This window comes from Kogia breviceps, chromosome 11 (genome assembly GCF_026419965.1).
Source record: "Kogia breviceps isolate mKogBre1 chromosome 11, mKogBre1 haplotype 1, whole genome shotgun sequence".
Classification (NCBI taxonomy): Eukaryota; Metazoa; Chordata; class Mammalia; order Artiodactyla; family Physeteridae; genus Kogia; species Kogia breviceps.
The window spans coordinates 80,898,809-80,925,927 of NC_081320.1; the positions used below are offsets into that span (position 1 = coordinate 80,898,809).

General features: G+C 47.4%; 1 protein-coding gene across 1 annotated transcript in view; it reads left to right on the forward strand.

Annotated features, from left to right (window-relative positions):
- The window catches only part of ALK (ALK receptor tyrosine kinase), a 202,644-nt gene that overhangs the window by 118,734 nt on the left and 56,791 nt on the right, over nucleotides 1–27,119 (forward strand). The window contains exons 8-9 of the mRNA XM_059078666.2: nucleotides 12,777–12,939; nucleotides 23,354–23,504. Of these exons, the coding sequence (XP_058934649.2) occupies nucleotides 12,777–12,939; nucleotides 23,354–23,504 (314 nt within the window). The remainder of the gene's footprint in view (nucleotides 1–12,776; nucleotides 12,940–23,353; nucleotides 23,505–27,119) is intronic.

The window sequence follows — 27,119 nt, forward strand, 5'->3', positions numbered from 1 at the left end:
TAAGCTTGCATCAGATGTTAGCCAGGGCTAGGTCTCATCTGAAAGCTCAATTGGGGAACAAATTACTCCCAAGCTCACATGGTTGTTGGCAGTTCCTGGAGAAGCTGATGATGAGAAAGAGAAAGAGAGACAGAGACAGAGAAATAGGGAGTCTACTAGCAAGACGGAAGTTACAATCTTATGTAACATAGTCATGAATATGACATCCTGTCACCTTTGTCATATTCTGTTGGTTAGAAGCAACTCACAGGTCTCGCCCACGCTCAGAGGGAAGGGATTATGCAAGGCTGTGGCTACCAGGAAGTAAAGATCCCTGGGGCCACAGACAGCCTACCTGCAGTGGCTTTTGTGTGTCAGAGATCAACCAATCACCAGGAAGCTTTGAGAGCTCATTGTGGATTCTGATGGGCAGAATTCCTGGTAGCAATCTCAAGCCTCTCTGTTCAGCATTCCACAGACACCTAAATATTCGCTAAGTACCTCCTGGGTGCCAGTCCATAGCAGAATGGAAAATGGATCAACAAAGAATTCTAGAGACCGTGGTTCCAGCTGTGGGACTTCAGGAGAGTCAAACATTCTGAGCCCCAGTTTTATCTTTATTCATAAAGTAGTGATAATAATTACCTGCCACAGTTCTTTTTCAGAGCTGGCTATTGTAGTGAGCAAATGAGATCATTTGCTTTGAAAGGTACAAAAGAATATGCTAATATAAAATGTGTGATATTATTATTAACATTATTAAACTACATAACAGAAAAGATTGAGCCAATTCACCTGTCCCTCATATGTTGCCTTCTATACATTTTTCAGTGTATTTATAATCCTCCTCCTCCTCCACCTATGAGCTGTGCACTCTTTTATTTGCATATAAGTATGTGTTCTGGGCATATTTTTCCTTAATTATTTTGTGAAAGTTTCAAGCACATTCTAGTTTTTGCCCTCTTAAAGCTAACCATCTTAAGAAAAAAGGGGGCAGTCTTTTGCATGTTGGGTCCTTTTGTTCAATCAATTCCCCCAACCCAGCTGATCATCAATTTGTAGGCGAAACCCTCAAACTCCACTTGGGGGAAATATGTGACTTGAGTAAAGACATAGAAGATTGCCCCCCAAAAGACCCACTCATCAATATAAATTGAAAGAGGGTTTCTAGTCTTTTAAGGCTTGTCAAGATCTCAGAAATAATGGGGACTCCAGAACTTTCTCCAGGGACAGCTTTTCAAACAAATCCCAGGTGGTTGGATCTGAGAGGCCTGATTTGGTTTTTATAGTGAGTTTTGACAGTGACTTCATAATAATGTGAGAGTGTATTTTATTCTTTTAATTGTTATTTTTTATTAAGTGACTGACAGACTGTATGATCCAGTTCTGGGATTAATGTTCACAAGTAAGGAAAATAAGGTACAGCTTGGGCTTGTTCAGCAACCCAACTGAAAGTCAGAAAAACTCCTGGGCCTCAGAAGAGCTCCCTGAAAAAGAGGAGTATTTCTTTTCCTTCACCCAGATTTATGACTTGGAGCCTACTAACTAGTCCATTCAGTCTATCAGCTAATCGGCTCCCTCAACCATGGGGCCAGTGGCATGTCCACATTGCTAAAGAGCAGGACTCGAGTGTTTCCTTAGAGACTGCAGGGCTCCCTGCCTCTCAGTTATGTGGATGTGGGTGTGTGAGCGTGAGTGTGTGCTGGTGTGTGTGTGAGTGTGTGAAGGTGTGTGCCCGCTCCTTGGCAGCCTACCCCCTCTCTGCTGTGAAGTCATGAGTAAGACAAAATTTGCCTTTCAACGCATCCATTTGTACCACCAGAACGCCTCTGGTCCACTCCATCCTATGATGTTCTAACCCTAATACAAGAACTCCAAAGGGTCAAAGATGCTTCCTTTGAAGCATGCACAGTACCCGCAGCATGTGTGAGCTCCTCTTCTAACCCCTCAGGTGGGTTTGGCGGCTGGCGTTTGGCCTACTCTCTTTTTTCTATTTTCTTTTTTTGGTTTTGGTTTTGGTTTTCATTTAACAAAGATTTATTCACTATCTTCTGTGTGACTGGCACTGTTTTAGATCCTGGAGACAAACAGTGAACAAAATTGGCTAAGCTTCACTCTTGGAAAGTTTGCATACTAGAGGGAAAAACAGGAAACAAACAAGTGTACAGATGATATAGTTTCAGATAGTGATGTGTTATGAAGAAAATAAAGCAAGTTAAGGGGACAGAGATGACAGTGGCGGAGCATGTGTGCTATAACGATGGGTGTTAAGGGAGAAAACTCATGGTTTCTTCAGGTGTGCCTCAGAGCAGAACCAGGATACTACTATTTGTTACTATCGTTAAGACCCCACTTTTTACTCCTGGGCTGGCGTGGCCTGGGGAACCTCTGAGGCCCCTCTACAACGTAACTACAGCTCTCATAAACTCTAGAGGCCTTGCCCATGAAGTGTGCGGACACAGAGCAGAGCGTGGTGGAGAAGGGAGAGCACAGCTGGGCTGGGCAGGCTGGGCCGGGGGGGTGACCCAGACACCCGCTCTCCTCCAAAGAAGGCAGGCTGAAGGCCACACACAGTTTCTAAAGAAGCATTGGAAACCCGGTCCCAATCCAGTCTGGCACTGCTGTTGGGGCGACAGAAGCAGGACTCTCTGGTCAGCAGTGTTTTCTTTGCCAGCTGGGAGGAGATCTGTACTCTAGGAAGGCTCCATCCACATTAAGTCTGATCCAGCCAATGTCCAGCAGCCCAAGGAAGTGTCCAGTCCAATAACAAAAAATTACTATATAGATGACGGCTGATGTTGGTTCGGTGGCCCTATACATGACTAGTCTCGTTAGTTCAATGCCTGATGATGTCTTCAAGACTCACATCTCTGTGATCTTTTTGGCCTTTTCCTCATGCTTGTTGCCTCATGGCCACTGCATCTCCAGGCACCATGACTGCCCTCAAGCAGTCTTTTCTCTCGTCTTACATAGTTTGTCTTCTGTCTTTGGTCCACCATCTGGTCCTACTTGCTCCCCCACTACTTCCCTTTCTGACCTAGACATTTGGATTCCCCCCTTTTCACGTGTCCCTGTTCTCCAATTCATCTTAGAAGGCCCTGGACCCTGACCCAGGAGTCAGGACATTTGTTCTTCTAGCTCCTAAGCACTTGGCCACTCGGGCTGCCTGCACCTCCATCGGCCCATCTGTCAGAGGTGTTACAGTCCCAAGGCCTTGTAAGGATTTCACCCTTCATGATTTAGAACCAAACAATAAGCAAGAACTAGTAAGAATAAAGCAGTGAGGGGTGCTGGCCTCCCACACTGTTGCCTCTGTCCCAGGAGCCAGTGGACCTTACAACAGAGGTACCAGACCAGGGTTTTCTCGTCCAGGTCTGTGGACAAGTGCAGATGAGGGCAGAAGTCAATGACTCTTCAGGCCTGAGTGTGGCAAGGCTGGTATTTGAACCACTGCTACTTCCCACTTAAGCCTCAGAACCAAATCCATTACGTGTGACCCCCAGATGGGTGAGTCCGCAGCACCCATCTCAATGTCAAATACTTTATTAACACAACTCTGGCCTGAAGCCAACTTGGGAATAACCAAATTAGCCCTGAGGCCTCCCTTAACTTAATTTTTACAGCTCTGCTTTCAGGAGAGTGTCTTTCCTGTGACCTTTCCCCTCTCACGTGTTACTCACTTTCCCTCAGGGAGCAGGGGGTGGCTGAGAACACAACACAGACGCCATCATAGGAACCATTAAAAACTGCCTCAGATTGCCAGGCGTCAGAGCTGTTTACGGTAATTCAGTCCTGAAAGCAGCTTTTATCTCAACAGCCCAGATTTGCTGCCCTATTGATGGGGAGCCGGCTTGTTCAGAGGTTCCTCTTCGCAAAGGGATGTCTGCCTCCCAGCAGAGAGGGATGTGGGCCTCTGGTCTTTGTTCCCCAGGAGACCTCAGCTTTTGCAGGCATCCTGCCCGTCTAGAGGAACTGCGTGAGGGTCTAGGGAGACAAAGATGTAAAAGTGAAGAAGAGGTTATATGTGTGAGCACGTCCAGTACAAAAGACAGAGCTGGTATTATAATTATTGTTGTTACCCACTCCTAACTTCTCATCATCAAAATAGAACAAGAGAGAAATGACCAGAAAGCTACGCATGAGTAAATGAGGTGTGTGTGTGTGTGTGTGTGTGTGTGTGTGTGTGTGTGTGTGTATGTGTGTAGATGCAAACAAATTCACTCTGAGAAACAAACTAGAACAACAAGGAAAATTCATCAATTGAAAACTATTTTGTAAAAAGAGTAAATGTGATGTTCCCCTTCTCACTTAGTCTCTGTAACCACAGGCCATTTCTTTAACTTTTCTACATGGTTGCCTATCTTATGAGATAAACGTAACAGTTCTTCCCCCTTCCCTATCTACTGACCTAACATGGTGTTAAGAAGCTAAACTAACTGGAGGAGGGAGGTGCACCATCAATGTGCTGTAATTAAGTATGTTGAAATCGAGAGACTAAAGATTCCCAGTCCTGTTGGTTCAGAATCACAGCAGCATCCTTTTATCTGAGTATAGAAGATACTTCTAGTACCTTCCACCATCCACCAAATAGAAGTACCAAAATATACATTCCAAAACTCTGAACTAAAGATTTTTTTGTAGCTAGTTGCCCCTCAGTCTGATGCACAGAGAGGTGTAGGGCCCTTCTCATGCCCTCACCCGACATTAGGTACCAAATAAGATTAATCAGAGAACATCCTGAACCACTGAGAAAGCATACCCTACAGTAGAGAGAGAGGACAGTGAGTTAATATAAAATATTTGTATTTGCAGCTAAGTGGCACTGTCAAGAGGAAGTTAAATTATACTTAGTGGGCTGTATCCAAAAAAAAGGCAGAATATGATGTAACAGCAAGTTCTAGGCCATGGTCAGTGGGGATGTCCCTGAGGTGAAATCTGAAAAACCCTGCAGTCTCAGGAGTAGAAATACAGGTGAGGAGCCTGACCAGAGAGATGGTATAAAGGAGCTAATCATAGCAGATGATGTCAAGTGATTCCTAAATTTCAAAAAATTTTAAGGATTCTGGAAAGATGGCAGTGATGGCAGTAACAGCATAGTTCTTTTGTTTTTGTTTTTTTATCTCTCTGAATCCCTATGCAAAAATCAAGGAAACGTGTATCAAAACTGAAAACCCATGTATATTTACAACAACAAATTTTTTGAAAATATATTCCCTTCCAACCCCAAAATACAAGTTAGTGAAGACAAAGCACCAACAACCATAAGACCCGCGTAGTATCAGCATCTGAACAAGGGAAAGAGAAGAAACGCAACAGGCTATCTTACAAACCTGAGAACAGGAGAACCCTCAAATAGCTGACAGGTATTTGCTGGAAATGACAGACAATCTGAAAATAGCTACTGAAACTAGGAGAGGTCTTCCCCAACCCAATGGTGTGTGAGAGCAAGGGGCCTTTGGTAAGATCTGAAGGAGCTAGAAGAGTCTGGCCACTGAGCATCCTTTCCAGGAAACGACGAACACAGAGAAGAAATTTCTAGGACTGAAATCAATGTTGACTAAGATAGGGATAATAGAGACCACAAAAAGAGAAGATATCCACATTCAAGTAGGGGAAAGAAATAGAGCCAGAAACATCGGAAAGCAAACTGCCATATTTTTTAACACTATATGAAAATTTAAAAAGAGCAAAGGGAGCTGTGTAAAGTTAGAAAATCTCCTGTATCCTAAAAGTTCTAGCAAATTAATTTTATGTTAAAATGCATAAGTATCAAGATCAAACCCCATCCAAATTACAATAAGAATTTTAAAAGAGCAGAGAGGACAGAATAACATCCCTACAGAAAAATGAAAGCATACCAGAAAGACAGGCCCACAGAGGAGATAACAATTGTAAACTATTTCAAAATGAGTTAACAGACAAGAAAACAATGAAAATAACATAAATCATTATAATAAAAATCAGAAACTAGATGGTAGAACTCTCTAAAGAATTTGAAATAAAAGGAAAAAATAATTTCAGAAATGAAGACTAAATTAGAAGGTATGCAAAAGCAAATAAACGTAACAGTTAATGCCTTATGAGAAATAGAATGTGAAAAGAGAAACTTTCTTTTTTTAAGAGAAACTTTTTTAAAATCAAAAAGATGATACACATCAAAGAGAGGCAAAGAAGATCGAACACACAGATAACAAGAGTGCCTGAAAAAGAAAACCAAAGAAGGGAGACAAAACAAATGTTTAAAACTATAATTCAAGAAAAATGTTCTTATTGCAACTACTTATTAAAAGAGCGTATCTGTATATCTGAGAATACTGACTCATATTGAGCAATACCAACATATCAATATATTATAGTAGAATTGCTGTACCTTAAGGAAAAAAAAATACTGTGGGCACCTAAACAAAAACAGCTAATGATGTATTAGAGAATGAAATTTGGGTTATCATCAGAGTTTTTGACAGCAATACTTTATACCAGAAGAAAATGGAGTAATATATTTAATATAGTCAAAAGGAAAAAATATTATCAACATTCAAGAACTCAAGGAATATTGCTCCTATGAGCCCCTCCTAAGGAATCTACTTGAAAGCAAACTTCAAACAACCAAAATGAGATATATCAACATGACTGATATGGGCATTAAACATACAGTACTTACAGACTAACTAAAGGTTAAAGAGGAAAGAGTAGTATATGTAATGGCAATGTGCCCAAACAATGTAGATAGTGTTCAACTTCAGAAATTTTAGGAGAATAGAGAGCACATATACCAAAAAAAATGTTTTTACCGATCTCAGTTTTTATACTGATTATGGTATAGTAGTAGTATTGTTACTCTGATACTATTGTGTGTATAATGGAGGATAAAGTGAATGAGTAATTATAGAATATTCTAATTCCATTATCACCTTTGTTCTTGAAAACCAAGACTCTCAGTGTGGAAAAAGAAATACAGACGTAATATAGAAGAGGTTAAATTAAAAACCCTGTAGTCCTGAATTTGATTTGGAACTGTCAGTGTGAACTCATGGGTATTTTGTCATATAAATGTGTGTGTGTGTGTGTGTATGTGTGTGTATTTATACTGATATACATATGTATACAACATGTATATTTCCTAGCTCTGTTCACTAAAGAAGCCTAGAAACAATCACCAACCCAGTAGCAATAAGTGTCGATAGCAACCATATTTTATACTTACAATACCTTTTTTCACTAAAAGAAACCAAAGCTTTTGAAAAAATGGCTGAGCCCAGGTCTGGGGAAGGAACATTTCATCATACCAGATAGCAAGGAAGCAAAGGAACTCAGGAAGCTACCACTGACCAAAAATGTGACAATTTGAGCTTCTAAGGAATAATAATTATGATTAATTAAAACTCAAAATATGTTTAAATTCATGTATTCATAATGATATACAAACAATTAATTAGTCAACTTCAGAGGATGATAGAGGACCAATTCATTACCTTGAACACTGCAAATAAGGAGAAAGAATTGAGCATTTATCCTGCCTTTCCTATATGAACTATACCACTGGGTAACAACATAGTAGGTGAGAGGAAGTATCTCTTTATAAATATATGTCAACTAATAAATGAGGAAAAAAGTATATAATTTGAATATCATTATTTTGCAACTCCCAATAAATAAACAAACCTAGGCATTAAGCTTCAACAACTGTTAACATCAAAAAAAGACAGCAATAATCAGACATTGATCTTGTATCTAGAAGGGGATGCTACTCCACTGTTTAAAGAGTTGAAATGTTTTCACCTCACAATGACAATGATATGTATATTGCTTTCATTTTGCCCTAATAAGGAGAACAACTTATTAATTTTCATCATGTACTCACAAGAAGGGTTACTTTCTCCAATTTATAATAAAGAATAGTGTCATATACATTTATGGATGGTGAATGATTATATTTGCTTGGATTTTTGGTCATTATTTTGCTTAACAAGATCTACAGTGACCATCAAAATGGTTCAATAAGCCACAGCTCCCATGAAGTTCTGTTCCATGGATCAGAATAAAAATGGTATATAAGATCCACTAGAGCCATTGAGCTCTCTTCTGTGGCACAACCATATAGGCCTTTGATGTGAGGCAGATCCTTATTATTGTGATTAATAATGATAGTTGAGAACTCATTTTCCTTTGTATCACGTTTTATTTCTTTGCATTCCATTGAGCAAATGAGATGGCTTAGCAACAGTAATAAAACCAGCACGATCACTACCTAGCCTATTTTTTTAACATTGTGCTGTGTATTACTAATTGATTTGTTTCTTCTTGGAGGGTGCTGCAATATACTTAAAATGAAACACAGTGCTTAATGGATTTTTCTTTACTCAGCTGTCTATAACCAATCAGTATTTTGATGTTTGTGGGTTCTTTATACAATATAGCTGTGAGTATTAAACTAGGTTTCCAGGGCTTCCCTGGTGGCGCAGTGGTTGAGAATCCGCCTGCGGATGCAGGGGACACGGGTTGGTGCCCCGGTCCGGGAAGATCCCACATGCTGTGGAGTGGCTGGGCCCGTGAACCATGGCCGCTGAGCCTGTACGTCCGGAGCCTGTGCTCCGCAAAGGGAGAGGCCACAGCAGTGAGAGGCCCGCGTAACACCAAAAACAAAAAAAAAACAAAAACAAAAAACTAGGTTTCCAGTGGGTGGTATAATTAAGAACGAGATAAAGCAGTTCTTGTCTTTTCTCTCTCATAAATGAGTTTTAATACAATAGTTGTTTTTTTGTTTGCTTTTTAAGTAAGAGAAGAGGAAAGAGCCGGGTTTCCTCCCTCCCCTGCTCCCAATCCAGGCTCCTCCTTGGGGGCCATTTAATCCTCCTACAGCTCCACAGAGCCTCAGAGATCAATGTAGACTCTCAGCTGGGGAAATGTGAGAACCTTGAACTCTCAGACTGGCAACTTGGCGTCAAGCTCACCTCACTGCTGGTCTCACTGTGACCTTGATCTTCTCTTTAAAAACCAAGATTTTCCCTTGTTGCTTATTACCCAGTCCCTCTCATATGTCTGCTTGCTGATCTTGTAAACATTCCAGTTACCAGATTTCCCTTTTGACACCCCCTGGCTCCCCGAGGCCTCTCCGGGGGCCAGAGTCCTGACACTGAGCACCTGTTTTCCCTGGTTTGTGCCCATGATCCCCTAAGGTGCACACTCTGCTAGGCTAAGCTACTGTGGGACTTTCTGAGGCTGAGGGTCTACCTACCACATACCCTGACCAGACTCCTCTCCCCTCATGGTGGCCTGCCTACTCTCTGGTCCTGAGCAAACTTGGTCGGGTTTAACTGAGCTCTGGACTCATAGATTTTAAAAGGGGGAAAAAAAAAACAGACTTGCAGAAAGGTTCCATTAGGATTTCATGGTGATTGTAGCACCTTTTCAAGTCTTGAACTTAAACTCAGAAGATCTATGTTTAATCCTAGCTTGACTGATTATCCACTCTGTTTACAGCAGGCTGGCTCTCCTGGAAAAGTTGTCATATAATGCAAATATTGTCCTCCCTCCACCATGGCCCCAACCTAGTATCTACTAATCTGAATCTTCAGGGCCCTCGAGTCTGTATTTTTAAAGGTCCTTAGGTGGTTTAGGAACCACTGAATTCTGATATCTCCAGGGTCCCATCTTGCTGTGGCGTTCTGTGATATCTATGAGAATCCCAAACAAAATAAGCAAAGAGAAGCAACAGGATGAAGCTTTAGTAAGACAAGCCCACACACAGCAGAAGCAGGACAGCCCTTCACAATGGGCAATAAACTCAGAGAACCCATACCCCCAAGAAGTGCTGCTGGTGGGACACAGAAATTAATTCCAAACAACTTCGGGCAGATTTATGACAGTCAGAGCCATCCAAGGGAGCAGGGAGGATGACCATGCCTCGAAGTCTGTGGGAGCAACAGAATTCCGGCCGGATGAATCATGGGTTTGACCTGGGATGGCAAATCCTCTATTCCCATGGAATCCACTTTAGAAAGAATTCCCGCTCTGGACCTTTCCATCAGCAGTTGCTGAAAATGAAAACAGAATTTTGTGCATAGAAACCACCTGTGACTAATATATGTCCACTGAGTTGGGAAAATACTGGTCCCTTTATTGAGAAACAGCCCTAGAGTCCCTTCTTTATGGACTGGGGAACATAAATCTTGAGATTGGGTGTCTCTGCTTCCTTACAGTCAAAAACTGAGCAGGAAGTTACACACTTTTTAAATTATATGCACTGTGCATCTCTAATGCATAATGTTGTTCTAAGCACTTCGCTTAGGTCATCACTTAATACTCACAGCATGTCTAAGTACTAGGTGTTATTGTCTCCACTTGTTCAGATTAAGAAATGGAGGCTCAGAGAGGCTGTAGAGTTTACCCCAGTTCTCATACCTCATCAGAGGTAAAATCCAATGAGAAAATTTGGCCCATCTGGATCCAAAGCCCATTCCCCTCTTCCTACCCCGTCAGATGCCCAACTTGGCCAAGAAGTAGAAGCCCACCCTCTCAGGGAACATCTCAGAACCTCCAGAACAATGTTAAGCGAGGCTGAAGTTAGAAGAGGGTCTTGCTGAAGGACATGCTCCGGTAGGGTGCCGAGCCCATGCCTTCCTTGAACTGTCTTCCTCAGCACACTCTTCAGGGGAAAAAAAAAATACATATTTATATTTATGTCTAAATTCTTTAATTTGCAGGACCTAATTAACTAAGTGAACCATCATGCTTCTGGCCCAGATTGATAAGGCTGCCCCCAAACACAGGCTGCTCGCTATAGGCATAGACTGAACCTGCAGAATAGGCTTCAAGGAACTAGAGACCACGGGGAGGAGTGTATTTTTTAACTTCTTTTCTGAGCTGTTCTTTTTTCCCTGCTCCTATCATCAACCCCAACTCACTGAGTTTAAATTCCTAGGTGCTGTTGGTGGAGGGATCCATATACACAGAAACCCTGTCCACATCTCCCATTGTCAGGAACAGCACCAGCCTTGGGTGCAGGCAGGTGTCAGCGACACAGCTCACATTTTTAGAGTTTTGGACTTTACAATGACCTTTCATACCCCTCACTTTCTTGAATCCTCATGGCAACCCAGCCCCTTTCACAGACAATGGAACACGATCAAGGTCCCATAACAATGATGAGGCTCCTCCCAAACTCAGATGTTCGTGCTGATTTCAAAGCCTGAATCCTTTCCACTTCTCCCCTCTGCACAGCCCACACATGTGATTTGAACACTGGAGAGGGTGAAAGGACATCTGGCCAAGACAGCTCTGCTGAAATGCCTCCAGTAAAGAGTTAGTCCTTTGAATTAACAGGTTACCCCTTATAATACAAATAGATGAGAAAATTAACAATCAGCCATTCACACCAAAGATGAATGGGTTCATCACCTTCTTGCCCTTGATACAACCTTCAGAAACCAAATAGAAACCAATATCTTCATTCAAAAAAAATGAAGCCAAGGAAGGTATTGAGTGCTCAGTATTGAGTAGCTGTGTGCCTGAGAACCCCAACTAGAGCTTCGGTCTCCCGACCTCAGCTCTGGGGCAGTGTCACAAAAGCCTACCACAGCCAGCCCGGTTTTCAGATTATCAAGACTGCCCAGTGTAATCTCAATTTGATTGCTAATAATTAGCAACCCAAATTAACCTTTCATTTTTGCATCAAGTTAGCTGAAAGTCATCAAAAGCATTTTATGCTTTAGCAAACAAAACTATATACACCCAAATTATTTTTTTCATAATTTTCTCTAGATAGAATTTGACTTAATCACTTTAAAGGGAAATAATTTCTTCAATCTTATAATGAGATTTTTGTGTTTTAAGTAAAAGTGATTTATCAAGAGCAAATTTGGGGGGAAGTTTTATAGGTTGTAAACATGTTAAAATTCCTGCCAGGATGAAATCTGACAATTCCCCAAGGTCCAGCCAGGCTCAAAGATAGAAAGTTTGGAAGGAATGGCCCAGTGGCAGTGGAGGGTGGGGATGTGCTGGGTGTTCCTGAGGCACCCCCAGAAGGCCACCTAAGAGCATTGGGTGCTCCGGGTGAGGACAGAGCACCAGGAAGCGGTGAGGGGCTTGGAAAAGGACATGCACCAAAGGCAGATGAGACCTGTTTCCCATTTTTTACACTCTCTGTTACATAGAGAGCCTGAGAGCTGCTTCTAATGCATTTCCAAACCCAACCAATGGGGGGACGAGGGCATGGAGCCAACTCTGTGTCCACTTTACTCTTTTGATCTTCTCCAAGCTAAGAAGGTCCTATATACAGATATCAAACTTTCGGAAGTGGGTTAGATCCAGTCACAATAGCACAGATTGAGCACGTGTTGTTTGCCCAGCACTCTGCTGGACTCAATGAGAAACCAGGAGAGGACCTGGCCACCGCCTGCCTATCTCACCTGAGAGGGGTCTTCTCTCCCTCCTCAGAACCTTCACAGTGCAGTGTTAGCCAGACCCTTTTGAGGCTCTTTTTCTGTTACTGTCCTGTCTTGTTGCATCCCTTTGGGTCTCCCTTTAGTAGGCTGTAAGCTTCTTTAGACCAGGGTCCAAGTCTGCTCCATTTGTGTCTCTCCCTTAGTATCTATCTGGTCCAGGGCCTGGCACACAGTAGATCCTCAACAGAAGTTTCCAGTTCAAATGACTGATGAGTGTTCCTTGCCCTGACATGGGTGCCATCTTGGAACGTGGGTTTAGCCTCATGGAGCGGACAGCTCAGAGGCAGCAGAGGGAGGCCCACGGAGGAGGGAGGGCCAGGCCAAGTGAGTGATCGCCTTTCCTCTTGTGTGCAGTTCACTGGCTGTTCACCACATGCGGGGCCAGTGGGCCGCATGGCCCGACGCAGGCCCAGTGCAACAATGCCTACCGGAACTCCAACCTGAGCGTGGTGGTGGGGAGCGAGGGACCCCTGAAGGGCATCCAGACCTGGAAGGTGCCAGCCACCGACACCTACAGGTGGGTATGGGGGAGGGGGAGGGCAAGGGGCAGATCCACCCTCCCGAAGAGGACTGGGGTCCTGCCGTTGGGCGCATGCCTGCCCTCCTGGGGTTCCCGGGCAGGCCAAGGCTCCAAGGCCACAGACTCTGGCCCACATTGGAGTATAAGGGCTGGAGATGGGGAGATTCGGTATAATGGAGTATGGCAAGAAAAGAAGCTGTGTCCTCTGTCCTCAAGGAGCCCACAGACTCATTTGTGGAGATGATATGCATGCATGCACCAGCTTCAGAACATTCTTTAGCTTTATTAATAACTATAATTATAGTGAGCTGTTCTTTGAACTTCATGCTGTTCAAATGAGGCAATGAATGTCAAAATGTTTGAGAGACAAAAGTATGATACACATGAAAGATGATTTCTTATGCTTGAGCCTCCTTTCCTGGACTTTCATTGTTTGCAAGTAAAGCAACTATTCTGGAACTCTTATCCCAGGCCCAACCCCACAGTGTTCCACCAGAGCCAGGGCAGGCTGGAGGGACGCCCGACTCCAACGGGCACTCAGCTAAGCGAAGCTAATGGCAAGGCCTAGACTAGTGACTCCTAACCTTGAGCGGGCATCAGAATGACAGGAAGGCCAGTTAAAACAGAGATTGCTGGTTCCACTCGCGGAGCGTATGATTTTATAGGTCTGGAGTGGGGTCCAAGAATATGAATTCCTTTTTTTCATGCTGAACATTTCTACATTAATGAAGCAAATATGACAAAACACTGACATTTATTGGATGCAGGTTGAGGAGGGAGACACCAGTGGTACTCACTGTGCTCATGGTATCCATCCATGTTCATTCATTCACCGAGAATATGAATTTCTAGCAAGTTCCCAGATGACGCCAATGCAGCCGCTGGGTTAACCACAGCCCAGGCTGTCATCCTCTCTCAGCTCGATGCCGTGGGCAAGGCCAGTGCCACAGTCCTCGTTTTACAGTTGAGAAAACGGAGGCTCAGAGCGTCAGGAGCTTCCCACGGCCACGTGGTCAAGAAATGGCCTCCAAGCCCAGACTTCGGAGGCGCAGCTCTGCAGAGGTTCCTCCCACCGCACACGGCTGGGCTGTGTAAACAGGAAGCATCATAATCATGCTGTCATTTGTGCAGATGCCCCCTAGAGGCTGAACACAGTGGGAAGTGAGCTGCTTCCCCTCCCGCAGCCCCCAACGCCCGGCACATCCTCAGCCCCCTGGGAAGGAAAGGGGCTTCTCAGGGTGCCCTGTTTTCCGCACATTCCCACCCCTGGGACTTCAGTGTAAATGCGTTCCGGAGAAAGCCCTAAGTGCTTTTTAAATGACATTCTGGGCAAGAACGCAATAACAAGGCTTGGCTGCAATCAAATTAGCTGCTCCAGGTCCCACACATCCCTAGTAAATGGACAAAGACCTCCGACTACCGTTGGCCACGCCATACTGAGCAGGCCGGGCCTCCCCTTCCGACCTGGCTGAATTTCCAGGGGTCACACACTGCCCTAGAGAGAAGAAGATGCATGTCTGTTGAGGACCCACTAGGTATTCCTCCTCCTTTTCACAATGAGGTAGATGTTATGACTATTGTTTTTATCCATATTCCCTTGTTTCCGTATGAGAAACGTGTCAGGAAGCTTAGCAATAGATCTAAGGCCACTCAATCAGTGACAAAGCTGGAATTTGAACCCAGGACCCTCAGTCTCAAAGTCTGTTGGTTCTTTCCATTAAAACTTCCACTCAGGAAACAGGAAATGGAAGGGGGCATAGGAATCATGCAGCACCCACCTCCAGGAAGCCTCCAGAAATGAGAGCCTGGGAGGGGAGGCCCCCCCACCTGAAGGGATAGTGGCCAGCCCAGCCCTTGGTGCAGATCCCCACATACAAAAAGCAACGCGAAGAAGAAAGCAGAGGAGCTGTAAGGCAGACAGAGACCTCCACACTTACCCCCAGCAAGACCCATCGTCCCATCCCTGCCCAGGGCGACTCCCAGGCTAGACTGGCTCGAAGTCCTCTGCGACTTATGGAGGTCCTCTTGAGCTGCGTTCCTCCCGAGATAGTGTGAATCAGACCCACTTCCAAACTCGGGCGGGTTATTTAATCTCTTGAGACTCTGTTTCCCCACCTATAAAAGGCGAAGGTTGGGGGTTGCTAACACCTGCCCAGTTGGTTGCAAAGATCACGTACAAGTGCCTCGCACGTGCCCTGCACATGCCCTGCACGTGGCAGGTGCTCCCCAGCCCAGCTGACTGCAGCGAAATCCCCTGCAGTGGTGTCAGGCAGTGGCCAGGCAGCATTTCCAGGAACAGCAGTAGTTCCTGACTTCTCTGCTTCCAAGGACTTTTTTCTGACTTCTTCAGATGGGCCCTGCCCTTTGAAAGATTTTGTCTGCCATACTACACTTATTAAGTAATAATTAATTCATTTTCCTATTTTAAAAAAAATCACAGCCATATCTAAGTCTAGCCAGGTTTCTGATCTGTGAAAATTGCCACGGTATAACCACCTGTGTTGCTACAAGCCCAGCCCAAATCAGAGAACTGTTTCCATTTCTCTCTTTGGACTATTGAGACTAGCTCCCAGCCCCCAGCACTGCCTGCTGAACACTCATTAGAAACACACGCAGGAGCCGTTTTTCTGTTGAAGCGGGACACTTCGAAGTTCCCAAATTTGTAAAGGGGACTTCTGATCAGGGCTTTTTTGAACTGGCCTGAGAAGCACCATATCAAAATGGAAGAATCAAAACCAAAAAATGTTGAGTTTGGGTTTTTGTTGTTGCTGTTGACTCCTTGTTTTTTAACCCGACAAAGACTGTTACAGATAATCCTGACCCTCACCTCATCCTTGACCCCGGATGAGGCTTGGGACTTGGACAGTAATGTCTATTGGTCACATAACATCACATCAAAGAAGCAGACCATTTAATGATTTGCTATACAGACCACGTCGTAATGTCCCCAAGTCAGAATATCCAGGTTGAGAAGTCAGGTGCCCTTTTTCTGGAAGATATTTTCTCCATATTAACTAATTCTTATTTAGTAAGTGCAGTTCATCTAGTGAGACAAACGTAGGACACACAGGAGGTAGGATGTAAAAGGTTCTGGAGAACAGAAGGTTTGGAGTCATTCCTTAGGGAGTCCATCTAGTCCTGGAAGAGTGTGGTGCTCAGCTAGTGCTGCCTGGCTGCAGCTTGAGGCCTGGAACGATTATTGCTACAGTCAAGGTCTCTACCTACTGATCGGAGAGGTGAAGGAAAGCGAGCTATACTTATCAAGCACCCACTGTGTGCCACAGTGAGACGTCATTGCCTGGGGCTTGCTCAGGGATGCATACAGGTAAAAAAAAAAAAAAAATTTTTTTTTAATTAATTTTTATTGGAGTATAGTTGATTTACAATGTTGTGTTAGTTTCTGCTGTACAGCAAAGTGAATCCGTTATAAGTATACATATATCCACTCTTTGTTAGATTCTTTTCCCATATAGGTCATTACGGACTACTGAGTAGAGGTCCCTGTGCTATACAGTAAGTTCTTATTAGTTATCTATTTTATATATAATAATGAAAACACCTCCACTCTTAATTAACTGGTCATTTACCCGGGGTTCCTCTCCCATCTTCTACACCTTTGTTTACTACCACAAAGAGGGAGAGGAAGGACAGGCCGGGAAGGAGACAGCAGGCTAAGGTGGGGCTTTAGGGGCAAAACCTAAATCTCCATCTCCTCCCCCCACCCCCCACCACACACACTGCTTTCCTGCCCTGGGCTGCCCCTTCCCCTGGATTTGTCACTTCCTCTGTCAGAACAGGAGAGGTGTCCATACCTGCTCCCCTCCTGCTTTGCACATCTCGGCGGACCATATTAAGCACCTGTTAGGACACTATGCCTGACACTTAAGTATATAAAGAGGTACAAGATCCAGTTTCTGCCCAAGAGGAGCCCCAGTCAGTGGTAGACGTAGGAACAAAGCGTTTCAGTGTGATGTAGAAAGTACTGCAATGGAGGTTTACACACAGCCCTGTGTCAGAGGCCAGGGGAAGGGCCCGAGTTCATGGATGGCTTCCACAGGGAGACAGAAGCCTGAGGTAAGTCTTGAAGGTGATAGAGTTGTCCACGAAGACGAGGGGAGGGGCTTCCCGGTGGAAGGAGCCCCTGGGGCAAGCCAGGGCCTGCAGGAGCTGAAGCAGGACCTGGCCCTGAGGCTGGAGCATCACCTCCCGAACACGTTCAGCCCCTTCTGGTGCCAGCGTGATGGTGGTGGTGAGAGAATCAAGTGGGGAGGCAGGGAGAACAGAGGAAAGGCTGGTGAGGTCATGCAGGCAAGAGTCGAATGGGGCTAAACCAGGGCAGGGGAAACATGGCGGGAGAGGCTGCAACGTTTGGGAGGTAGAGTCGGCATGACTGGAGGACTGAGAGGGTGGCATGGGAGTCGGGGGGAGCAGGCAATACCCAGGAGGCTAGCTGTGCATGGGGGGCTGAGGAAGCCAGGACAATGAGCGACAGCTCCTGTCCCAAGGAGCCTGATTGAGAAGGACAGGCAAGGATTAGGGTAACAGCCAGAGGGACTCCTGATCTGGGAGATTTCCAAGTCTTGGTTCTGAGTGCCCATGGAGGTGGGCGGCTAAGGTGGATCAGAACAGGAGCGTGGATTGTGGGGTGCGTGCTGGGGCAGGAGCCTCAGCCTCCGCGTAAAATGGAGGCACACACTGACTGAGTCCAGCTCCAAGGCCCGGGGGGATTTAGTGCGATTCGGTGTGTGACACGCCGCGCAGGAGCAGTCGCATGCAGATGTCAGCCAGCCAGCCTCTCGCTCTCCTGACTTCTTCCCCTCTTCATCCTTCTCTCCCTCCTCCCTGCCCACCTGCCTGTTCTCCTGCCTCTCCGGGGTTCCGTATCCTTCCCTGTCCTCCTCCTCCCCCAGCTTCCCACGTACACACACACAGAAACGCACACGCACACGCACGCGCACGTGCCCACATGCACACAGATCGTCTGTAAAAACTTTCATCAAGCACAGCCCACAGCTCCTGATGGCAGTTCTCACATGGTTCACTTGTTCCTCAGACATCACGTACAAGAGGCCTCAGATCCCAGCTGGAGCCAGCAAAGCCCACCAGCCAACCTGGGCCACAGCTGTTCCTGACAGCCTCCATCACTGACACTAGTTTCCTCACCTGGCTCCACCGACCAGCATGTGCAGCTGCATGACACCATCATTCAAATCCACAAACAGCCATGGAGCACCTACTGCCTGCCCAGCTCTGAGCCGGGGTGGTGCGGGGCAAGGGGCCTCCGGTTGTCTGCCAGGCACTGAATAGATGCTGCAGAACTTGTAGAGAGGACTGAGCCTCTGGAGCCTTGCAGTCTTTGCAAAGACCACGGGGCAGAAAAGTTCAATAACAGTCCACAATGCCAATAACGTTCTAAACAATTGTAGAAGAGAGTCACAAGTCATGATTCCTTGCCAGAGTGACTGTACAGATAGCCATAGCCATGAAGAGCACAGAGCAGGGAAAGTCGAGGGAGGGGGGCAGCATTGAGCAAAGATCCATGAGCCGCAGGCAGGCTGAAGTTTGGGTGCAACTTCTGACACACTGTATGACCTTGAAAGTGTGCTGCCCCTCCTCTACAAGGGCCTCATCTGTCGAAGGAGGGGTTGGAGGGAGAGGTCACTGACATCTCTTCCAGCTCTGATATTCCTGGGTCAGGAAGGTGGTAGGGAACGAGTGGACGATGAGTCTTGCTCATTGGTGCAAAACTGGAATGGAACTGGGGCAGCAAGGAGCACACGCCTCCACCGCTGACCCCCGGGGGTGTCGCCTGATGGCTCGCGTGACCCATCTGGATCACACGACTATGTACCTGCACAGAGCTCTCGCCCTGACCAAACCCTGCACATACCCAACGTCTCCCGTGCTCTTACAGCAGCCCTGGAGGCAGGATGGATACGCAGGGTGGACCTAACTCTTCTGATTTCACAGAGGAGGAAACCGAGACACAGAGGACGGAAGGGACTCGCTCAAGGTCCCACTGAGTGTTAGAGGCAGAGCCCAGAGCAGGTGTGGAAGAGAAATGAGGTGCTTCCTGCTTCCCCAGGTGGGGTCCTCTCACTCCTCCTTCCCCGCCTCCACCGCCCCTGGCAGCCCCACCAAGTGTGCCGCCGACACCGCCATCACGCTGCACACCAGCTGTGCTCTTCTTTCAGGGTCCAGCAGGCAGCCACTTCCATTTGCGGCTAATTCTTTATTTTAAAAAGATTCACAACTCAATTACATCAGGTAACAATAGCTCACAGTCAATAATACAAAACACAAACCCAATAAACATCCATTCTGACTTGGGGACATGGATTTAGATGAAGACAAACAAAAAAATTACAGCATGAGCTCGTTGAGAACAGTATCCTGTAACTTCCAGTAAATTGGAATCACTGCGAGTCGTTTTCCCCACTTGAGTGGCAAGTATATTAATTTGTTGTCATTTGTCAACCATCAAAATAAGTTGTTTACAAGGGATGGGAAAAGGCTTCAAAGATTCAGGCTGAGGTTATTATTCTGGCACAAGTTTGTATAACAAAATTCACAAATCATGAAGATTCGGGGGTCTTCAGAAGCGCCAGGGCTGGCCTTATGCTCCCACTGGCTTCCTGTGGAAGTAGGTCCTGGGTGAAACTGAACACCCTTGACCCTGGCTCCTCGGCCACCCCCTGCTCCACCTATTGCCCTGCTCTCTAGAATCCGGGGCCTTATTCACTCACTCTCTTCTGCCTCTCAGAAGTCACCCCAGGAGAGGAGCAGACAGGCTCCCCCAGGGGTACATTAGCACAGCAGTTACTATTTGTTCCTCACTAGCTACCCTCCAGGGGCTGACCTAGGCCCCTTATAAGGGGCATTATCTCATATAACTCTCACAACAACCCTTTAAGGTAAATATTCTTATCCCCCTTTTATAGATGAGGACACTGGAGCTCAGAGAGGGTACATAAACTACCCAAGGTCACACAGCTGGCGAGTAACAGGGCCAGAACCAGGAGAGGTAAGCAAGGTGCCTTGGACACAAAAGTGCAGGAGGCTCTGGCTCTCAAGGTTGACCAAGTGCGAGGCCAACAGCTGGGCGGAAGATGTCTCACCCAGTTCCTGGCCCCGAGTGACAGAGTTGGATTTGGATCCAGGTCTGTCTGCATCCAGCCTGTGCTTTTTTCACTGTGGCACAGCCCGCCCAGGAGGAGATGGGCCTTCTAGTAGCAGCTAGAAGTTTCCAAAGGAGTGAAGCTCTGTGGTGGGACTTCAGGCCTCACAGGGCTGATGAGGGAGGCACTACCTCCTCTACAAGCAGCCCAGGTGGTCCCGTGCCTTTAAGCCAGTGATAGTCCAGGTGGAAACGTGGGGCTGAGGCCATCACGCAGGAAAGCAAACTCCAGCTGCTGACACCTGGGCGCCAGTCTCTACTGTCTCATTTGAGGTCTTTAGAGCTGACCCCAGCCCAGAGTCCCCCTTGCACTTGGCAGCAGTTTGTAATCTTTTCAAACCCACTACTTATCCTCATGAGGGCGGAGGTCCTTGTCCTCATTATTTTCCTTGGTAGGGGAAGCTGAGGCTCTGAGAGGTTAAGCAAGTTGTCCCAAGTCACACAGCCAGCAGAGCACCCGGGGTATGACTCAGAACTCAGGGCTCTTTCCATCTACCTCACTGCCAAGAACTAGGTCAAGACCCAAATGGGGCTGGAGTTCAGACTCGGTTGGGGACAGGAGAAATAGGAAAGAAGGCTTAGAGAGAGGGAAAAAAGCATGTCAGGAAGAAACAACTTCTAAAATATAATGCTTTGGCTAAATTTAAACATGCGAAAGAGTTCAGAATGATTCATAATGCATGCAAATGACTATGCAAATGATGCAGAAAGGATGAGACGGGTACAGCTTACCTCTCAGCCGTAGCAGGAGTGGGCAGGGTGAGGGCTCCCGCTCGGGCAGCAGTTTTCCAAGCCAACAACACCTTCAGATTGAAACGACTTTCTTAGGTAACCTGCCAAAGCCCCGGCACCCTGGAGGGGCCAGCAGGACGGATATGGCCCATCTACACCCACGTTGCTGTCTCTACGCTCCACAGACTCTCTGGAATGCCCAGCACCACCCTGGTCCGAGGCTTGCCTTCTCTGAGCTAAATAATTCTGCTGCTTTGCTTTCACCCATGAGCCTTCCTTCTTCCTCAGCCTTTTAATTGTCCTTATCACCTCTCCTTTTCCAATGGGTCAGGAGCGAGGGTTTGGCTGAGGGTCTGAGTGAATTAGGATGGACGAGTGGCTTCTCAGACTTCTCAGCTTCTCACCCTCGTGCATCCCTATAACCTCGCAGCAGCGTGTCGGAGGGGAAATGGGCTCCATGAGGGGAAATGTAGAGCTCTGCACCAGGGTTTGCCCGGTCCAAATGAATCCCTCTGGGCCTCGGTTTCCTCATCTGCCAAATGAGATTGCTAACAGCTACTGCTTACAGCTACTGGGGGGATGCCATGTGCACTCACGCCTGGCACATTGTAGGATGCTCAGGAATTGGCCCTACTTCCCTCTGCGGAGCTATAACGCCCCACTTCCCCACCCCAGCACCTGGGTTTCCTGCCTCTTCATTCACATTCACACAAGCCTGACTCGTACCCTCCACCTCTTTCCGCTTGTCTGGGTCCTACCCAACCATCATCTCCACCATGAAGCCGACTTCAGACCCGCACCCCACATGCCCCAAACCAGCCAAGGCCTCCAGTACCACTGCCTCAATGTCTGTCGCGGTCCTCCGCCTCTTTCCCGGGCCCCGAGCACCTGATGGCCCTCGTTTGTGCCGAGACCTGCCACTTTCTCGGGGCTTTCACCCATTATCTCCCTCCCTTGCCCCTGTGAGTTTGGAAAGGAAAGAATGGTACTTCTTTGACGAGGGAAGGATCTGGGACTCTGAGCGGACACACAGCGAGGAGATGGTCCACTCCTCACATGGAACCCCAAAGCCCTTTGGTCCCTCCGCTTTGCCTCCCCAATAAAACCACCCCACAGGGAGATGTCACAACTCTGTCTCCCCAATTTCTTTGGAAGCCCCTCGAGGGCCTGGAGCCCGTCTTCCACCTCCTCTTAGGCACGCGGCCTTACGCCAGTTTGCAACGATCTCCCATCGGTGCCGGGCCCCGGAGACAGGACAGTGAGCTCAATTCTCCCTCGCTCTCTACAGAGACCTCAGCTCCTCACCTGCCACGTTAGCCATCAGCTGGCCCTCCAGGCTTGTCTCTGCAGAACAGGCCCGGGCTCTGCCTTAGGAAAGCCTCCAGGAGGCCCCTCCATGCTTGGAACACAGGACATTTCCTAGAATTATAGGTGGAGAAGCCGCCGTGTGCACACGTGTGCAAATCCATCTTGCAGCTCTCCCTGGAAGCTTTTCTTCAAGGACCTTGGATCTGAATATGCGGGGACTTGAAAGCCCCCCAAGGTCCTCTCCCTGGCAGCCGGTCTCTGGGGAGGCGTGTATATCGATAGCACGCGAGCTGTCTTCACGGCACACCGCTCTTCTGATACGGTTCATCAGTTGGGTCTTTTCTCCCCCATCCTTGCTTGACTCCAACTCAACAACCTAAGAGGCAGCAGAAATACTCCCGCATCCCCACTCTCTGGTTTTATCTTCATCATGATTGGTTGTTTGTTGTGCGCACACACATTGCTCCAGAAGGAGTTACTGGTGGGAGGCGAATACAGTCTGTGCTCGTGAACACCGCTCTCCTCAATCACTCCATGTGGGACTCCTTGTGTCTAGACCCCGTGGGGAGGCTTTAAAACATTGTACCAAGTCAATTACTGCTCCTTCTACCAGTAATGATAATAATAAATACTTAGTGAGTGCTTCTTACGTGCCAGCCACAATTCTGAGACTTGCGAGACTTCATTTCTTTAATCTTCACCACACACCTGGGCTAGAAGGGAGGTTTTTCTTATCCGCATTTTACAGATGAGGAACAGGAAAGTTCAATTACTTGTCTAAGGTTGACCACATGAGTCCTTTGCTCTTGGACAGGGAGAGAAGTCCATAACAGGAAAGCCCAGGTATTCAGGACACCATCACCCCAACAGCCCACATTAATACAGACTCCCCCTGTCTTCATCTCTTCTCTCTCTCCCTGCCCCCTTCTCCCTCTCTTCCTCTCTTCTACCCCTTACTACTTCTTTACCTTCCTAGCTCTGTGAATGAGGCCTTTCCCTGCCTCTCTCTGAACTTGACCGCCCTCTCCTGACAGTGGAGAGAGGACCCTCCCTGCTGACCTCATGGGCTGATTCAGGGGAGAGACCTCCAGCACGAGGGGTGGTGCGCTCGGCCTGTCAGGAGCCGCTGGGCTGGCAGGAGGGGAGTCAGTCTTCATACCATGGCAGGAGCCCATGCGCTCTGTCCTGTTGCAGCATATCAGGCTACGGAGCCGCTGGCGGGAAAGGCGGGAAGAACACCATGATGCGATCCCACGGCGTGTCTGTGCTGGGCATCTTCAACCTGGAGAAGGACGACGTGCTGTACATCCTGGTCGGGCAGCAGGGGGAAGATGCCTGCCCCAGTGTAAGTGCCCAGAGCGGGGGTTTCTCCTCCACACTCACCAGGACCCAGGCAGGTCCCTCAGAGGACACAAACACTGGACACACGCCTTCGGAGACCTCACGTTCAAAGATGGCAGGACTCACCCTTTGTTCTGCCTGCAAACGCTCCTCCCTTTCCAGGGCCATTTGGGTGCATGAGAAAGTGGGTGGTGTGGCTTTGGGGGTCGCACATCCCTACAGGCACCGAGGCTGAGGCATGGGTTTCATGAGCAATCTTTAAAACTGAAGAGCTGAATTCTGCTAAAATGGATGAATGCTCGTTCCTCTTAGCACAAGTGTGAATTGAAGCCCACTGCCTAAGCTTTCTTGCAAGGGCACCATTGTCTTTAGCCGTATTATCATAAACAGGAAAATACCAGACTAAACATGTCTTGTTCAGCTCAAAATCACAGACTCATAGCCACATATATGCCTGTAAAACCATAGTAAAAGTTCTGAAAGATACAGATAACAGTGGTTGTTTCTGGAGAGGGGACTGGAGTTGAGGGTGCTTTGTCAGTAATGTCTGATATTGTTACAAAAATAATGCATTCACATGTTATTTATTATTTGTGTGACTAAATTTTTTAAAGTGTTTTAAGCACAGACTCAGAGCTGAAAGACCATGTAATCCACTACCCCCATTTCACAGATGAGAACACGGAGACCACAGAAGTGAAGGGACTTGTCCAGAGTCACTCATAATGCAGCACTAGAGACTCTGCCTCCTATTTTTGCTGCCCCAAACTTGCTTGGGGCTCAGTTTCTACAGCCTTTTTCCCTTTTCCACTTGACAAGCCAGACTGTCATCCTCTGCAGGCCCAGAGACAACCCTTCATTCTGGTTCCTGACCCCACTGGGGTGTCCAGGTGTCAAACAGGGAGAGCTCCAACAGCAGTACTTAAGAAAGCCAGTAGTGGTCTAAAATCACCAGGAAGGGGCGACAGTGGAGACTGATAAAGCAGCGGCCATGCCTCTTGCCTCTGCTGGGGGATGCAGGACCCTGGTGGTGCTGGCTGTCTTGGTGGGAACTCAGCACTCTGCAGGGGGTTCTCCGCATTGGGCCAGGCCATGCCCTCACCTGAGGGTGAACTTCTGCACTGGGTGGGACCTGGGCAGGGATCTGGGTTCTAGGTCTCAGGACGCAGGTCTCCTTCCCCAGAAACTTGTTCAAGAGCAGAGTTGGAAGACAGGTGTGGGATCAAGAGCTATGAGAAAGCAGTTCAGTTCCACAGAATAACCTCAAGGCTCCTAAGTAAGAGTCAGGCCCCAGGCTGGGAGCCAGGAGTAAAGTATGTGCCCTACCCCCAACCCCACCTTAGAGGCTGAAAGCAAAGCAACAGGAGTAAGCTGTGCAGGTGCCACCTTGTGCATGAGAAATGTCTGGACTCTTATTTAGCAACTATAATCAGGACTTCCCAACCTGATATAATGTATTAAGTCATTACATTACAAGCTGCTGTAATTTTCACAGGAATTTATTGAGTGCTAATGTAATTCTTTCATCTAAGCAGAAAGATTGCATTGACTTCCGCAAGGAACTTTTACTTGATTGGATGGTCATCAATTACGTCTTTTCACAGGACTGAGTCCTTCTTTTTTAATTCAATTGTAATCTACTTGCTCCTCTGGACTGCTGCATTTTATCATTTTATTAATCAACCTACTTGCTCTCAAACCTTGGATGTGCGAGGGAAGTTCCAAAGAAGCCAGGGACAGAGGGCAGCCCCTCTGCTGGTCGGGTCGGGCATAGCACGGGCATGGGGAAAATTATTGGTCTTCCCAGTTGCTCCGCACCTCCGCCCCTCAGGAGTCATTTGAGAAAGGGAGAAAGAGCTTTTACAGACACTACCTCAGTCTCCAGTCCTCCCTAGGCCGAAAAATGGTGTCTAGAGAGGTTCTTCTAGAGAATGAAGTGGACCCCCAAGAATTAAACTGCAGGCTTTGGCAGCTCTGCTGGTTCTACTGCATTTCTGCGTGGAGTGGCTCTTCCCGTGTGCCTGGCCAGCCCAACCCTGGAATGGGATCCAGCTGCTGGAACCACCCCCCCCCATACACACACACACACACACACACACACACACACACACACACACACACACACATTCCTCAGCCCCTGTCCTGTACACTGTAGGCTGTTTAGCAGCATCCCTGGCCTCTACCCACCAGATGCAGATGCCAGTAGCATCCCTCAGAAATGACAATCAAAAATGCCTCCAGGGCTTCCCTGGTGGCCCAGTGGTTGAGAGTCCGCCTGCCGATGCAGGGGATGCGAGTTCGTGCCCCGGTCCGGGAAGGTCCCACATGCCGCAGAGCGGCTGGGCCTGTGAGCCATGGCCGCTGAGCCTGCGCGTCCGGAGCCTGTGCTCCACAACGGGAGAGGCCACAGCAGTGAGAGGCCCGCGTACTGCAAAAAAAACCCCCAAAACCAAAAAACAATGCCTCCAGACATTTCCAAACGTCCCTAGGGGAGCAAAACCATGGGTCTAAATGTTGGCTTCCACCACTACCATCACTCACAAGGCAAGTATTGTGAAGGGCCAGCCCACACCCACCCAGTTCCCAAGTCTTTCAAATGTATTCAGCAAATATCTATTGAGTACCTACTACACACCAGTCACTGTTCTAGGAACTGGGGAGATATTCGTGAACAAAAGCAAGATTCTTTGCTCTCATGGAGCTTACATGGACTCCAGGGGAAAAGGGACAAACAGACAATAACTCGTAAACATGAGTTCCTCAGGGCACCCAAAAGAGATGGGGTTAGGGCGGATAGAAGTAGGATGAAGGGGCGTCAGGTGTGCTGGAGTTCAGAGGCAGGTTGCAGTTGTAAATAGAGTGGTGAAGGGAAGCCTACCGACAAAAAGACAGCTGAGCAGAGTCCTGAAAGAGCTGAGGGACTGAACCAGGAAAGTAAGTGGGGACCCCAGCAGAGCAGAGGCCGAGTCCCCTGGCGGGAGCGGGCCTGCTGTGCTCAAGGAACAGCCAGGATGAGTGGAGAGATGAGGGAGGGGTGATGGGGGCTGGGTCAGGCCATCAGAAGAACATATTGAAGCCATAGCTGGGTTTTGATCAGAATAGTGACCTGAAGCGATCTGCATATTAGCTCCTCTGGCTACAATGTGGAGAACAGGCCACTTGGGCCCACGGGAGGAGTCGGGGGGTCAGTGAATCTAATGGGTATTGCGTTAATCCAGGCAAGATGATGGTGGCTTGGATAAAGACAGTAACAGTGAAGGTGGTGAAAAGCGGCCGAATTCTGGGCGTATCTAGAATATAAAACCCAAGAATTGTGCCCGAGGCACTGGAAGGAGGGAGCTGCCTTCACGAGAGCTGGGGCCTGCTGCGGAAGGAGCAGGTTTACTGAGCTGAATTGATCTGGTAGACAGCCAAGTGGAGGCTGCTTGTGGACAAGGAAGACAGGCCACTGGAGTTCAGGAGAGAGGTCTGGAAAGGAGATACAAATCCGAGAGAGATCAGCATAAACTGAGACAGGTTGAGATTGTCTAGGGAGCGGTATAGATGGAGAGGACCACAGGCTGAACCCTGGCAGACCCCCAACATTTAGAAATGGAGGAAAGAGGAACCGACAAAGGAG